Here is a 16501-nt window from a genome sequence, read left to right on the forward strand (position 1 = left end):
TTTTGACCAAAAGTTGCTTTGGAATCATTATAAGCATTTTTCCCCTCCACAGTTCTGACTGTTTCCTCTTTAGTTGTAGTTTGTCTTCAATGTGCTTTGTGTTCTGCTTTTACAGATAATGAAGGACTAAATATTAGAGCTTTTAACCATCATCTCAGCATGTAGAGTCTTTGTATTTTATCATCTTTCCATATTGTATTTGCTTGGAACAGGATCTTTTTCCATGGGTGGGTAATAAATGGACTTTTTTCAGGTACTAGGAGCTTGAAACTCTTTTAGGGTAACCTTGCATTTTGCAGGTGTGTTGGTTTTAGAGTCTATTTTTTGACATTGAAACACAAGCATTCACATTTATGGTAATTTTAATCTGTTGGCCTTTATTTGCTGCTTTCTGAGGTGTGCTAGATTCTTCCCTCAAGGCTTCAGTATTGCCTTGTCTTTTCACAGGACCCCAGCTGAATGCACAACTAGAAGGTTGGCTTTCTCAAGTACAGTCCACAAAAAGACCTGCTAGAGCCATTATTGCACCGTAAGTTTGAAGTTTATTGTTGTTAAATTAAATATTTGACGTGTTAAATGCTTCTTTACTATGAGTGATTCTGAAGTCTGCTGCAAGCTTGCCTTTAGGTGAAAAGTGTCATCTATTTTTCAAGGATTTTGAATGTTGTCTGCAAATGCAAAATTCTGTGCATATTTGTTACATATTATTAGTTTCCTTTTGCAGATGGTTTGAAGACATAACATTCATTTGTGCATGTAAGCCAGGTAAGAGATTAGAATGGTAGTCTAAAATTGGCAGTTCATTCAGTGCATCTGTAACACAACATATATATTACACACACATTTTTAATATATACACATAGATATGTGTGTATATAACACACATTGCTATTTTATGCACATATATATATAAAATTAGTAAACTTACAAAAATTATAATAAAACATTCAGTTAACAAAACTGGTTTGTTTTGGTGTTTTTTGTTTTTTATTCATAAGAGAAATGGGGAAAAAATACTACATTTAGGGCTATTTCTGGATTACTATGGTAGAATTAAATTTAGGGAAGAAACATTAGGAAAAAACATCCTAGGGATTATGATTTCTTTGTTTTTACTTTGGTAACATAGCGTTAACAATGTTTGACATGTTCTCTAATACCAGTGAATGTGCAGAAGTAATTGGACCCCATCTGTCACAGTCCTCCTTGCTCTTCTGTATGGGAAGAGGCCTTGAGCTATGGGTTACGTAACCCGAGGGATCTCGTTTGTTTCTTTGGCTTTCTGGAGCTCCTGGAGATCTGTGTCTGTGGTCTTGGAAACTTGCTCCATTCATTGGTGCTTTTGCTGTTTCACTTGTAAAATGGAATGTAGTTAATCAAAACTTTGAAGAAGACTGAAGACGCTTGTTGCAGCGGGAAGCTTTTGGAAGGTGTCCTGGTACTGCCAAATCACTTAGCTTGCACTTAGGTCCGCTCTCCTGCTAACCCATGTAGTGTGTGAGTGCGTGCCAGGGCTTTCCTGAGCTCTTGAGAATGAGTGACCTAATTGCGCCCAAGGTAAAACCCAGGGGAAAGGCTGAGGATGACTGTTCCAGGTGTCACTGTGCTTGTGTACATGTGGATGTGACACCATCGGGAATGCTGTAGCTGTGGCGTTCACCATGCTCCGGAGTACCTGGGAATACTTGACCTGGAGTCGCAGGCAGTGCAGAGAAGATCCCAAAGGAGATGGGACCCAATGTGGGCCTGGCCGTTTGCTCCTGCTCCCGGCTCGTGGACCGTTTTTGCTGCTCAGCTGGGAACCCTGGAAAGTGCTTCCTGGAATTAATGCTTTCTGTGGTGTGAATTGAACCTCTTCCTGTTTTCAACAGTCTTGAAAAGGATGGATCTGAAGATTATGATATTTGAAACAGAGTAATTATGAGTCTTTTTGAAGCATGATAGGAGGAGAAACAGAAACCCGGGCCAAGAAAGACTCTATCATCTGTCCTGTTCTCCACAGTGCAAATGACTTTGCTGTGTTCCACCACTTTCCTTATGCCTGTTTTGTTGCTGAGGTGTGCTTTTCATGCCAGAGCATTTTCATTCTCTGTTTCTCTCTTACAGCATGTAGCATTTTATTGCCAAAAGTGTGCATAGAGGAGCTTTTTGCTGCCGGCTCACAGTTCCCCCATCTTCTGGCTGTACACTTAGCATTATCTTGCAGCAATCTTAATATGCAGTTGTATAGTGTCTTTTATAAATAACAAAAGTTGTTTTGATCTGGAAGCCTACTTAAAGTTTTCAAGGGAAAAATTATCAAGAATTCTTTTCTTAATAATCCAGTAAATTTTTTTGTATTAAGTTTTGTTAAAGTTGATCCACTGTTACCTGGAACATTACTTGCTCTCCATCTCGGTCATAGGTTGTGAGTTTTTTTTTTTTTGGCTTTATTTATTAGCATTCTTTGTTTCTAGCTCATTAAGAACTAAATGGCCAAGATGAATATTATTTATGTGTTTAGCCATTTGATAGTATTAAATATGTTAAATAATATATTAACATTTTGTTAATGTATTATTTTGCAACTTGCCTTGCAGCCATGCAGGATATACCTATTGTGGATCTTGTGCAGCCCATGCTTATAAACAAGTGGATCCTAATATTACGTAAGTATTAAAGCATTTTCTTTTTGTTTTCAAATGGAAAGTATAGGATGAACCTATTGCAGTACTTGGAGAAGTTTAATATTATTTTTGCATTTTTACACCTTGAAGTGCTCAAATATGTTTTTATTTTGTTGTTTTTCGGGTCCCTTATTTATCCACTTCATTTTAACGACATAAAAGTGTTCAGATTGAGTCTTGCAAAAGAAAAATGTTGTAATGTTGTTGAAGGTGAAAATCTAAAGCAGTATTTTTCTAAAAGTCTTGAAATATTCGAAGTTACCTTTTAGAAGGACAGGGGTTAAGTGATATATTTCCAGATAATGTTTGTTTTTTATAAAAATAGTGGAATAAGAGATAGTAATAAGTGGAATTATTAGCGGACTTACTTATTAGTGAAATAAGGTAATAAGAGATTGAGCTGTATATTACTTGTTCCAGGGTTGATGTGTGTGCATGTGTGTTTAAATGCATTAAAATATTTGACCATGATTCTGCGTTGGTTTCTCAGTGCAGGATTATGGGCTGAATGCTACCAGGATTCTCTTCTGCTGTGGAGAACAGTGACCATTGTGTGTATATGATATTTGAAGTCAGTGAAAGTTATCTGTTGTAATAATTGTAAATGGATATATGTTTATAGTGGCACAACTCTAAAAAACATATTCCGTGCCCATTTCTGAAGATATGAAACCACCTATTCTAGGCTGAAGTGCAATTCTCACATAATTTGTTGACTGCAACATTTTTTGAAATAATAGAATATTTTTTTAAAATGAAGCTTAAAATTAAGACATCTAGAAGTATTTGATCAAAGTATGTATTTTGCAATTAATTGTAGGTACATGTTAATATTAAAAACTGGCTATGTCTTATTTGCTAATGAGGAAATATTTTTGTAGTATTTTTTCCAAAAAAAAGTTTTGATTCTTTCTAAAATTTTATAAACAAATGAATCTGATTACAGTGTGACAGAAAGCTGCATTGTCAAGAATTTTCACAGCAAGTTCCCCGGATTTAATGCTATGGAGTTGATGGAACTTTCTGTAGCGCTTTCTATTCTTCTGCATGGTATAGTCAGCATTTGCCAAAACAGTTTTGTCTTTCAGTGCAATATTACTCCCTTGGATACTTTGTTTCAATGCAAGCCAAGCGATAGTGAACCGTATTTTGGAAAACTAAAACTTGTTACAGACTTTGTGTTTTGATATGAGCCACTACAGTGAACCGTATGTAAGAAATAAACTATCCAAGTTCTTTTTTTCAGTTGGATTAAGATAGCATTTGAGAATGACATAAATTTGAGTTTGAAGCCAGAAACAGAGCAAATAAAATCAAGTTCTGATGAGTTAATCCAGAATCATCGTTTCAGAGCACCGGTCTCTGTCTGGCTTTTGAAGGTGATGCGGAGCGGAGAGCTCTGGCCCGAAAAGGGGGCCCAAAACTCAGGTTAGGGTTTAACCCAGACTTCATCCTTCTCGTGAGTCCAGCTAGACAGACTTTCTTGCTGATTACTGCTCTCTGGCATATAGCCTGTGTAAGAGATTTAAGCTTATTCTGAGTGTTACTGAACAGATTTCATGGTTATTTCTCAGATAGGAAGCAAGACTGGATTGTGGACTGACCTATGGTTTTACATATGTAAGAGCAAAATTCTATTGCTATTTTGTAGGTCAGCATTTTTTATTAAACTTACTGTTCTAAAGCAAGTAGCTCGGTAAAATTACAGACGTCTAAATTTGGGGTTTTTGTGTTTCATTGTAGACGAAAAATTTTCATTCTTGGGCCCTCCCATCACGTGCCCCTTTCCCGATGTGCACTTTCCAGTGTGGACATTTATAGAACACCTCTGTATGATCTTCGAATTGACCAGAAGAGTAAGTGAATAACAAAACTTTCAGTTGGCAGAATACCGAAGCTTTGGTGTTACCTGTACTGTTGTAGTGCCAAGAACCCTGTTGCTGATGAGCTTTGATGTTTTTAAGTGACACGCAAATGTAGTAGTGTTCTTAATTCAATAGAAGTTAACTTCTAAAAGATTCTGCTGGCTGCATGCATTACTGTGTACAGTCTTTAAAATCACTGTTGTGATCCTGCAAATAAAGAATTTTCAGTTTTTACTTGTGTTTTCCATCATGTCTTTTCCATGGCGTATGACCCCTAAAAAGTGTGTTTTTAAGAAGGATTTTTTAAATTTCTGTTGCATCTGAGTAATATGTTACACCCTTTTTCTGTGACTCCGAAGTATTCTGTCTGTAAAAAATGATAGTGCTTTAGTTTTGAGCTTATTTTTAAGAAAGGAACAAAAGCTGTCTTTGCTTGGATATGTTATTGCACCATACCCGTTTTTACTGGCAGAGTACCTACAGAACTTAATTGTTAGTCCATAAAGTACCAAGTTTTCAAATTAAAATTAAAGACTCAATGAAGATGTGCGGGTGAAAATACCACACTCTTCTCAAGGTTTACCTAAATAGCAAGTTTCTTCCTTAGGCCTAAGGAAGCCTAAATGTAACCTAAATGTGTTGCCATTCTCTCATGACTGCAAGGCTGAATAAGCTAGTTCAGACTTTCTGCCTGGCTCTTTGACTTCTCCTTAAGTGACGCATTTTAGGTTTTGTAAACTCCTCTCTGCCATGGGGAGCAAAGCAGCTCCCAACTGCAAATTGTGCATTCACTGGAGAGTTTGCATGTGGAGAGATTCCAGTTTGCGTGCAGCCAGGCATTTGAGAGGGGAGAAGATGTGTTATAAGCATGGATTACTTAAACACTTTTCCCTGTCCTTAAATTTCACAATTCAATTGTTAGTAAATTACATTAAACAGAAAAGGGTATGTTTTTTTTACGCATTCAACAATGGCTCGACTTAGCAGCACTTTTTGTGATGTGTAGGGGTGATGTGAAAATAAGAATCAAAGGACTAGGCAGATTTGCACCTATTTTTTTTATATATATATATATAAATATATATATATACACATATATATATTTTATTGTGTGTTTAAACTTTGTCATAACTATAAGTTTTTTTTGGTTAGCATTGGTGACCAGGAAGGACAGTGATTTAAAACATTTATTTTGTGGGTTTATTGTATTTGTATCTTAATGACTTTACATTTAATCATAAATTTATTTTAAAACAACTGGTTTATGATCACAGTCCTTAAACGGAAGTAGTACATTTTAACGGGCTTGCTTTAGTAAAGATGCACTCTAGTTTGCTTTACTGTTTTTTTGTTTTGTTTTTAATAACTGAAAATTACTCTTGAATTCATTCAGTTTATGCAGAGTTGTGGAAGACTGGAATGTTTGAGCGTATGTCTCTACAGACAGATGAAGATGAACACAGTATCGAAATGCATTTGCCTTATACTGCTAAAGCCATGGAAAGGTACTAGGACTTACTACTTGTTGCATAAGATAATGCATTAATTGCTTGAACTGCATGTAAAACATAATAGGAGGAAATAATACTCTGATGTAGGATTTCCTTCTTATGTTCCTCCACTCCCCGCAGTAGAATTTTTGAGGTGGGAGGAGAGGGATAAATCAAATGCTAGAATTATAACTTGTTGAACTACAGAGACTGAGCAGAGCAGACACTGGAAAAATGAAATTGTAATGTCTCTTATGAGAGAGTTCAGATGTAAATATTGACATAATAGACTTCATATTACATATATTATCTGGCATATTTCCAAATGTTTGAATTCTTTCTCCTTTTCTGTAAGATCTGAGGTGTGGTAGCATTGGGTGGAGTGGGTTGCTTGTATGTTGTTATTAATTGCTACTTGGATAAATAAATACACGTGCTAGTTTGTTTACTAGTAGAAGACAAGTGCAGCTTGCAGTCCTGCCCTGAGAGGTGGCCTACTCGCTTTTTCCTTTCCCAGAGTTTTGTAATTCAGTGTTGGGATTCTTTTGTTCACTGATCTATTTTTCCCAACTCTGAAAGAAGTTGGAATACTAATGTGTGTTTTCTGTAGCATTTAAAACTTCAGAGTATTAATACTCATTTTGAAATCAAGGTTCTGTTTACATATTTCAGGTGAGCAGTATGAATTATTTGATTTTAAAACTTAGGTGATTTTATCACATTTTTCTTGTTTTGTATAATTTTTCTCATGCAGTATTTGAAATTTTCCCTGGAGTGTCAATACACATCTAGATGCTTCCTATACACTGTCTTGAGGGCTTTCATTTATCTTGAAAAATTACACAGCGTTTGTGCTGCTTCTCTGCAGGGAGAATTTCATTCTTGCCTTATTGTTGGCTTCACTTTGTCTTTCTTTTTTTGGTTGACTGGTGTTTTCACTTTGCAGCATAAGTGGTGTTTTGGGGAGGGATTTGTCTTCTGGAGTTGAGGTGGGTTCATGTTTGAAAACATTCTAGTATGACTTCATTAAATTAACTGTATTTTCACTTTAATAGTATCCTTTTGAGCATTCTGCAGTTTCAGTTAGCAAGGCCTGAAAACCTTCAGATGTTGCCTAAAAAATTACAACCTTTTTTCTTTTGCTTATAAGCCATAAGGATGAGTTTACTATTGTTCCTGTGTTGGTCGGAGCACTGAGTGAGTCAAAAGAACAGGAATTTGGAAAACTCTTCAGTAAATACCTAGCTGATCCTAGTAACCTCTTTGTCGTTTCTTCTGACTTTTGCCATTGGGGTGAGTTTCATATCTCTTCATTCTAGCAGCATGATAAATATTTTGTAGTTATTTTTGGAGAATGTATTTCGTTAAACATATAATTTAACTTTTAAACTTCTGATGAATGTGTCTTTGTAGTTTAAATGCTTTTTGTAAAGCTGAAAAGGATTCCTTTTTTAATTTATAATGTAAAGTGAAAAAAAGATAATGCCGCAATGTGTTTTCAATGTAGTGGAGGAAGGAAGTGGTGAAGGTATATGGGCTTATAAATGCATCTCTTCACTGTTGGCAGTGAAATAAATGCCTGGAGTTTCTTGGTGTTTTCCTCTTCTAAGCATCTCAAAGCAACTTGCCAAACTAATCAGCTAAGAGTTCACTGGATATGGCAATATCCCTCTGATGGAAGTAAATTCTATATATGTTTTACTGTTGAGTAAGAAGATGGAGTATTTATGTCAATTCACCAGAGTTATTCCAGTTAATTTTGGTGGCAGAGCTAAAAAGATTCCAGAAGCTTTGACTTCTGTCCTTCTGCTTTAACCCTTTATTTTTTTTTTAGGTGTGATAATAGCTGGGAAAGGGCCTACATCAGAAAAATGTTTCATGTTATACAACAGACCTTACCTTTCTTGCAACTGTCATCTTTGATCACCTTATGTAATTCATATTTTACTCATCTTTGAATTGTGGCATAGCTAGAGCTATGTAAGAATGACCTGGATTCTGCTGTGGCTAATGAACCATCCTTTAGAAGTGTTTATTGAATTGTCATGGTCACTTTCTTTTAACCTTCATTTACTGTGGGTGTAAGTTGTGCAAGCTGAAATAGCTTGCCTCTAAGTTGACTCCGTCAGGAGGGTTAGTGAAAAGAAACGCTGCTTTACTTGCTGATTTATAGAATTGCATTTGAAAGGCCTTAGCAGGCAGTTAAAAAGGGATACTACAGTGTCAATTCTACATAACAGGGCATTTTTAGCTGCCTGCAAAGTGGTTTTTCTTCACTTCTGGGCTGGTGCTTTGGGGATTGCCCTCAAATTTCCTCACTGGAGCTAAAAAAAAAAAAAAAAAAAGTATAATAAATGAAGATTACTACTTTACAAATATTATCATTTCAGTTAGTAAGTACTAGGGAGTGTTTTAGCTACAATTTTTCCCTTTTTTATTTTATACATGATTTTTGTTTCAAGGTCAGAGGTTCCGTTACAGTTACTATGATGAATCCCAAGGAGAAATTTATAGATCCATTGAACATCTAGATAAAATGGTAAGTTTTCAGATTTGGTGAAACTAACTAACAAATTTCTCCTGTACATTACATTACTTTGAACACTTTAGAAATTTCCCTAACAAAGTATTTATTATAGGTTAGATTTTGTTGAATGTGTACTTTTCCTCTGTTTACCACAAAAAATACTTTAGATGGCTTTAGTTATTTGTTTTTAAGCTAATAGCCTACAATTTATTGAGTGTGCACAATATGTTGTCAGTATAATATAGTAAGCATAAATCATGAAAATAAATGTATGTTTGCCTACCTAAATTTCCCTGTATCTTAATTTCTGTCCAGATATCTTCTTACATTTATAAGAAGCAATAAGAACTTAAAATTTCAAAATATGGAAGTTGAGATTTAATAGTTACGATATCTGCACATTGAAACAGTGTTGGGATTAATAGCTTCAGCACCATCCCCTTTGTGGAAAAAAGGCTGTAGGGGGTTGTTGTGGATGGGAAAACCCAAGTCACTATTTCCTTTGGACTGGTCTTCCCCACTCTGAGGTGGGGAAAAGCAGTAGCCTGTACTTCCTTCTGGGTTTAAATACACAAAGATGACAATGCCAATTAAACTGAGTTTTCTTTTCAATCACAAGAACCAAGGATTTATTTTTAAAAGAAAAATTGTGCTAGCCTTCCAGACTGTATTTAATGCACAGAATAGAAAGAATTCTCCTAGAAATACATACTCTTAAAACTTGGTTAAAAACCTCGCTGGAACATTTTTGTACCTTTGTGAAATCTGTTTTTGAAAGAGAACTGATATTATTCAGTTGTCAAGACTTCTAGAGCTTATTTTGCGCATATCCTTGTTAATTTAGTTTTTCACTGCTGGAACTGCTCTCCAACCTGGAACTTTGTACTTGTCTTCATTCTAGTTACACAATTTTTAATAATTCTGGTTGTCAGTTGAGAGGTTTCTCTAAAGACAGTGTTTCCCTAAAGCGTTCTGGGAGTTTGCAGGAGAGTTTTGCAGGAGGGCAGACTAAGATGCATTACAAGCATTAGTTTCCACATGTTCATCTCTGCGGTGGAAGCTTGGGAATGTAATTACTTACCGTGCTTTGTACCAGGCCTTTGGTAGCTATTTAATCAGAAGGAAATAGGGATTTTTTTGGGGCAATATTGATGAAATTAATTGCTCCTGCATGCTAGTTAATAACTGTGAAGGTACTTTTCCAGTCCCAGTTGTCAGATGAAACGTGCTGCACAGCAGTAGTGATCTCCTCTTGTCTGTTACCTAATAGTGAGTACCCGACTCCGTGTTGAAGCAGCTCCCTGCACAGCAGGCTGCGCCTTTGGTGGATTTGGGAACAACATCTCAGTAGCCCTGTGGGAAGTGCCTTTCTCACAAGGCACACAGGGTCTCTCTCCTATTTCATTAGCTTTTGGAAGGAGTTTGTTCAATTTTTACATGCCTTGCTTGACTGACTATTTTTTTTCTTTAGATAACTATTGACTACTTCATTTTGATCTCAATATGAGAAAGCTTGTGTTATAGCCTGCAGGCTTCTCCGCAGAGAGTCTACCTTAAGGTGGACACAAAACTGTTAAAACAGAGTAACCACTGCTATTAGTGGTAACCTCTGCACTTGATGATGTAGTAATATTATTTGTCCTAACTAGCCAAGCTCTGGCTGTCTGCTTTGTAAGCAGAAAAAATAATCTGGGTTCACACTGAATTATTTCTCTTTGGACATGCCTTTGTAGGAGGACAGTCAAGGGCCTTTCTCCTCTTGGGGGGCAAAACATAACATGCACTATAGGCTTAGTACCAACATTAACCACCATGGTGAATTTTATTTGCTATTAGAGCCCTTAGATTCCCCCATAAAAAATGTAGAGCAGCAGATGTTACTGGGAAACCGATGGATTTCTCCGTGGTAACTCTTAATGTGAGGTTATTGTTAGGCTGGGTTAGGTACCACGATGTTCCTTGTAGTTACTTGGTGAAAGGGGGAGCAGCCTCGTGATAACTAGGGATACTCAGGAAGAGTCCTGGAATGAAGAGTTATCACAGAGTGGCCCATGAGTGATGATTTGTTCATATATTATAACCCTAATACTTAGCATCTTTTAGATTAAGAATGGAGGGTTACTCTGTAATATGTCATTGAAGAACATTTGGGTGTTCTTGATGATGACTAGCTATACAATGTAGACTGCCTGCTTGAGTCTTCACTGCCAGATTGCTTATTTCACTTATATTTGTGGAATGTTACTCCTTTCCCTTGAGTAAGTTGGAGGATTCTGTTACACTGAATACTGACAGAGGAAGCAAAAAAGGTAATGTGGATGATAAGAAGAGCTGTGCAGAACCAGCTGCCAGTCTTGGTGTGGAAGCAGTGCCCAACCTGCCTGGCTTTTGAGATGGTCCTCAAATGTGCCTGCCAGCTGGTGGCTCCTGCAAGTGTCATTTGGTGTGTCAGCACCTTCCACCCTTCTCCAGTCTGGGAAGACCACCTATTTGGGACCTAGTATGGACCATAACTCCAGGCTTATGTACTCTACCCAGGCAGTGGTTTTCTTTTTGCTTGTTTTTGCTTGTTTATTGTCTAGTCAGAGTTATTCATACAAAGAGAGTTGGACAGAGTAGTGTCAAGATCAACTCTGTTTATCCTTTCATAAGAATGCTGCTGTTCTGCATTTCTTTAGGAGTAAAGAAGCTGCTGAGTTCGTTGATTGCAGACATTAACTAGCCCAACAAGTGTTGGCCTATAGTATGAAATAAAACTGCTTTTTTGTAAGCTCATTGGTATTTTGTTCTTTTGAGACAATATTTAAGAATGCAAACACTTCTAATCTCTTGTGCTCTGTACTAGGTTATTGTAGGTGATGTTCATAATGTCTGCTTAACTGAGACATGGTAATTGTCTCTGGTGGCATGATATCCATGTGATAAATTGCAGAAATCTATGATAGTTTGCACTGTATCGTGTGTTTTTTTGGTCATGTATTTTAACTCTGTTCTAAGTCATGTCCGATTGAGTTTTGAATGCTGAGAACTTCTGCATAGCTTCATACTTTTTTGAACCAAAAAAACACAACCTGACAAAAATGTTTTTGTTCCTCAACACGATGCTGACTGAGAACCCAGGCTTCTTCCTCTGCCATAACAATTTTAAAATTGAAAAGACTGAAAAGTTCAGTAACATGTGTAGGATATTTGTTGATACCCATTTCCTGTGGATTTTCTCAAATCTGTTATGTGTGAAGGCTCTGTCAGTGTTTGCAGGGATGAACTCAGTGCAGGGCTCTGAGTGTTTCCTCCTGTCGAACCATGCAGTGGAATAAGCTCAGCAGGCATTCTGTTAAACCAGTGCCCTTTCATTGGAGACAAACACTCGAGTGCCTGGGACATTCCCGTGACTTACAGCTACGAAATGAGCCTCTCAGTTGAGCAGTCATTTTTATTTTAAAAATAAGTCATGGAAGGGTCTACTAGTGTGTATAAAAAAGTGTTTTATGAGCCGTTCAGTGGCTGGTAAGTGCCGTCTGCGTGCCCGGCTTCACTTGAGTAAGTAGCTAGGTCTGGTTCTGCTTTCTTTAGCTGAGTATTGACGTGCAGGTTCCAAGGGAATGGATGATTCAGGCACTTGCTGCTTAAACTTTTCACAGTTTTCACAAGTGCAGTGGTTTCTGTGTAGTCATTGCTAGCTAGAGAATAGCTGCTTGCAGAGTGGGGCAGTCATTTAGGTCCTGTGGGTTGGGAGTGAGCAACAGCAATAACTGCTGGCCAGAGCACCCAGCATCTGCTCTGTGTCCCGGGAAGAACCGAGCTTTTGCCAGTGGTTGGTCAGCATAGTTTGATTTTATTTTTCAGTAAACGTTATCTTTAAATGAATTGATTTTATATTTGTTTTTAATTGAGAGTACATAAAAGTGATGTTAATGATTGTTTTCTAATTCTCTGACTCTTGGCCATCCCCATGTTCTCTGCTCTAAAGCTGTGATGCACAGTGAGCACTGAGCCTGTCTGCCAGACCAGCCTTGCAGAATAATCAGGAGGCTTCATTCACTCTGGAGGGGGAAGCTTCAGAGGGAGCAGCTTTTTCCTGCATCACTGTTTATTTTTTATCCCCCCACTTCCCCAAAAGTAGCGAGGGAAGGGGTGAGGGCCAGCACACAAACACCAGGTGCCTTGGGAGAAATTCTTCCTTTGACCTTCTTTTTAATATCAACCTCCATATGTCCCCATGCAAAGTGCTGTTTTTTCTGGACTCTGAGGAAAATTCTCTGCACTCACCAGCTATGTAAAATGCACAACTGTGTCTTACTGAATTACTTAATGATTGAAGCTCATTTACTTAGAAAACAGAATTAAAACATTTTTGGGGAGAGGAAAGCAGAAGAAGACGGTCAAGTTCAGCCAAAATAGCAAAGCAATGGAGAGATGCAGACAGTAACTTAAATGGCTTTAAACTACTTTTCTATTGCATTTGCTTTACTATGTGGGAGTAGGGAAGAGGAGGCTGATTTTGGAGCTATGGAATTCTTCGCCTTTATGAATGTAAATGGATATGAAAAGTGTTTTTTCTTTAGTGGGATGGATTTTTTTCTTAGAAGTTTTGACTTCCAAAATATAACTACGTGGGCTTGTGGATCTCAATCTGGTGGGAATAAAAATGATGGATAGGTGCGTCATGCACACAACCCAATCGTGTATCGTGGAAGCATCTTCTGGCACGGGGAATTTGTGACTTCTGCTCTGACTTCCCAGTGCTGCTGGGTTTCCTGGGCCTGCTTTTTATGCGCCGAGCTGATGGCTCCAGATCAGCGGCCTCGCGCGCCTGGTGTGTCTGGATACTGTTACACATTGCTGCAGTTGCATGCACCTGTATCCATGGTTTGATCCGGCTTGGAATTGGACATCAGGGCCCAGACAAGTGCCCTGTCCTGAGAGCTATTACTGGGGAGAGGAGATGAAGCCAGAACTTCCTTCTGCTTTGCCCTTTTAGTAAATCTGTCTGGTTATTGCTATACAAAACCCTGTGAAAGTAGAATGTCCTTGGAGGTGGGGATCAGGTGGTCTGTGGGAGGAGCTTTTTTAATGTGATTTTAAAAATATGTATTTTTTTGGTCAAAACTGCAGGAGTAGCTTCCCAGACCTTTAAATCATTGACAGCTTTGGAAGAGCTTTATTCCCCTGACTTGTCAGGGATTGCCAACAGGATGATTACAAGCTAAAGCTCATGTGCTGACATTCCCTTGATACCCTTGATTCAAAATTGGGAGTTTTTCCTCTTTCAAATATCCTATGTTGTTACACTAGGTAGTGTATAAACTTCTGCTTTTAAATATGTGAGGTAATCATTGCTGTTGTGTTTTTCGTTTTTTTTTTTTGTTTGTGTTTTTTTCCTTCAGGGTATGAGCATTATAGAGCAGCTAGATCCTGTATCTTTTAGCAATTACTTGAAGAAATACCATAATACAATATGTGGAAGACATCCTATTGGCGTATTATTAAATGTAAGTTTTTAAAATTTTATCTGAAAAGCCTTTTTTTTTTTTAAGCAAAATGGTTAAAATGTAACACTACTGGAGGACTCCTTAGCTCTAAAATGACAAGTCTGGAATTAAATTATTTTTCCAGTGCCCTCAATTTGGTCTGTAATTTCCTTGTCTTGCACGTAGACAAATGTGAGTTCTTACAAGGGCTGAGGTTTTCAATTGCCTGAGGGAGATGAGATAGCACATTCCTTTGAATTTCAGTGCAAGTCATTCACTTTCTTTTGGTACTTCAAACAAACAAAAATTCCATTTCCATGGGGAAGTACATATTTGCTTCTTTTGAATCAGTACTTACAAACATACTTTATATACATATGTATCTTTTTTTCTGTATTGCTATTAGCTAGCTATCGTGAATGCCTTGTGATGTCTGACAGCATTTTTGAGTTTTGCAAATATGATGAGAGATTGCCTCTGTAAGTATTAGTACAGTGCACCATTAACTCATAAATTAATGGCAATTAGAATTCAGATTAACTGGTACATTCTAATTACTGTATTTTGCTTTAGTGATGCAGGACAAGCATAAACCTGGCTTAACTTAGTTGTCTAAATTGGGTCACAGCTGCTTTGTAGCACTATTGGAGTGGTACAGATTGACATATAGCTTAAGTGAATCAGTGTACTTTTAATATAATTCAAATATAAAATATAAAATACTAGACATGCATTTTAAAAGGAAAGCGTAATTCATTGTAAATGTACTCTATGGAGAATATATAGAGGAATCCTTATAAAGTGGGGTCTCTAAAAATAGTATGAGCAGTGTCTGTGGTTGGGGATGCATGTAGTCAAATTCAGTGCTATGACTTAGTTCTAAAAATCTTCAGTACTTACTGTCAAAAACTGATTACTCTTGCAGGGAATCTGAGCTGAATTTTGTTATTTCACTTTAGCCCAATTTATATGACAATAAAAGCCCAATTTGTATGACAATAAATTGTCATATTTTACCTACATCTTGATGCTTTTTTGGAATGCATAGAAGAATACTGTCTAAAAAAGTTCGTAGTGATTTTCTGTTATGTATATGTTTTGGTATAAATTCCCCACAGAATCAAAAGCATGATGCTCAAATGATGTATTTAGTAAGGTCACTTAGCAATGTTTTGTAGAGCTGCATGGACGTATGTAGTGCAGAGGGGGCAGCATCAATGGGTAATCAGAGGGCAGAAATGGGTTCGGTCCACAAAATGCTCGTTAAGAGAGATGCTACAAGAATGCCCAAAGATCATTTGAAAGAGAGGATTGAGACCTAGGTATGATACAGACTACTTCAGTAGTGCTTTTTTTCCTTTAAACAGACTCTTTTTCTCTCCTCAGGCTATCAACGAGCTCCAGAAGAATGGGATGAACATGAGCTTCTCGTTTTTGAATTATGCTCAGTCGAGCCAGTGTCGGAACTGGCAAGACAGCTCAGTGAGTTACGCGGCCGGAGCGCTCATGGTGCACTGAACCGCTGGACGCTCAGGGATGGCACCTGCACACACTCTGTACACGGGGTCCCAGCCTAGCCCTTGCAAAGATACAGCCCTTGGTCTTTGGGTATACTGAAACCTCAAACTAATAGAACTCTTCTTTTCTAGTAGGTGTAGTCCTTCCTTAGTTTCAACTCATTTAAAAATGCTTTCTTGTTTAGGACGGTGGAAGGAAGGCTGGTATTAAAATACTTGGTGACTCTTAAGAAAAAGGTTGTGGCTCTAGAGGCATGGTGACAGACAGTCCTTATACAACACGTAAAGCATTTACCATATCCTAAATTTGCACTCTTCGCAGACTTGTGCACATGTACTCAGCTTTCAGAATAGTTTTGCAAGTTGTAAACAGAAAAAGAGGTGGAAGCTTTTTATTAAAAAAGGGGAGCAACGCATTTATAAATGATGCTGTACTAGAATATAATAAAACTCCAGTATAGTCAGTTACTACCCGTGATGTATGACAGATACCTTCTATTTTAGTTGCTAATAAAGGGCTACACAAACCAAAATAGTCTGATTTAAACTTATTGCTTTGTTTTCTTTGTGACTGCTTGTCATTAACATCCTTTATTTTCAGTTCTTATGCTTGATAACTCAGCTATTCTGTAAAACACTTCAGAACATTTTATATTTAACACTTGTTACGACTGCTTCATTTACAGATTTTTTATCTTAAATGTTCACTATGAGTTCAGCAGTGCAAAAGAATTTGAAAAACCTTTGTATATTTTCATTCTTTTTATTTTATAAAGTTATATATAAATTATCTTTTGGTATATGATACAAATTTGTATCAAAAATACAATTTTAATGATTCTTATGATCATTTTGTTGAAATAGATGCAGTATTTTTGTTTGAAGTGATTTAATATTGAAGACAATAGCTGGAAGTGAAAATTCTTAGAATATTTTATCAAGCATTCATAGGTCATGCAGAAGCC

At 37.2% G+C, this 16501-nt stretch overlaps 1 protein-coding gene across 1 annotated transcript; it reads left to right on the top strand.

Moving 5' to 3' along the window:
- Nucleotides 1-450: 450 nt before the first annotated feature.
- Nucleotides 451-15971, top strand: MEMO1 (mediator of cell motility 1). Its single transcript, XM_026045896.1, has 8 exons — nt 451-529; nt 2580-2648; nt 4410-4522; nt 5925-6036; nt 7172-7314; nt 8484-8560; nt 13936-14040; nt 15406-15971. Exons 4-8 carry the CDS (start codon nt 5951-5953, stop codon nt 15535-15537), a joined length of 543 nt encoding a protein of 180 aa, XP_025901681.1. The 5' UTR covers nt 451-529; nt 2580-2648; nt 4410-4522; nt 5925-5950; the 3' UTR covers nt 15538-15971.
- Nucleotides 15972-16501: the final 530 nt, after the last annotated feature.

Source organism: Nothoprocta perdicaria, unplaced genomic scaffold, assembly GCF_003342845.1.
Source record: "Nothoprocta perdicaria isolate Ctin4 unplaced genomic scaffold, notPer1 scaffold_414, whole genome shotgun sequence".
In the NCBI taxonomy this organism is placed as follows: domain Eukaryota; kingdom Metazoa; phylum Chordata; class Aves; order Tinamiformes; family Tinamidae; genus Nothoprocta; species Nothoprocta perdicaria.

Coding starts and splice junctions, on each gene's coding strand:
- MEMO1 (XM_026045896.1), top strand. CDS start 5,951: ATGTTTGAGCGTATGTCTCTACAGACAGATGAAGATGAACACAGTATC. Junction 8,561..13,935: donor TTGAACATCTAGATAAAATG/GTAAGTTTTCAG, acceptor TTTTTCCTTCAG/GGTATGAGCATTATAGAGCA. Junction 14,041..15,405: donor CTATTGGCGTATTATTAAAT/GTAAGTTTTTAA, acceptor TTCTCTCCTCAG/GCTATCAACGAGCTCCAGAA.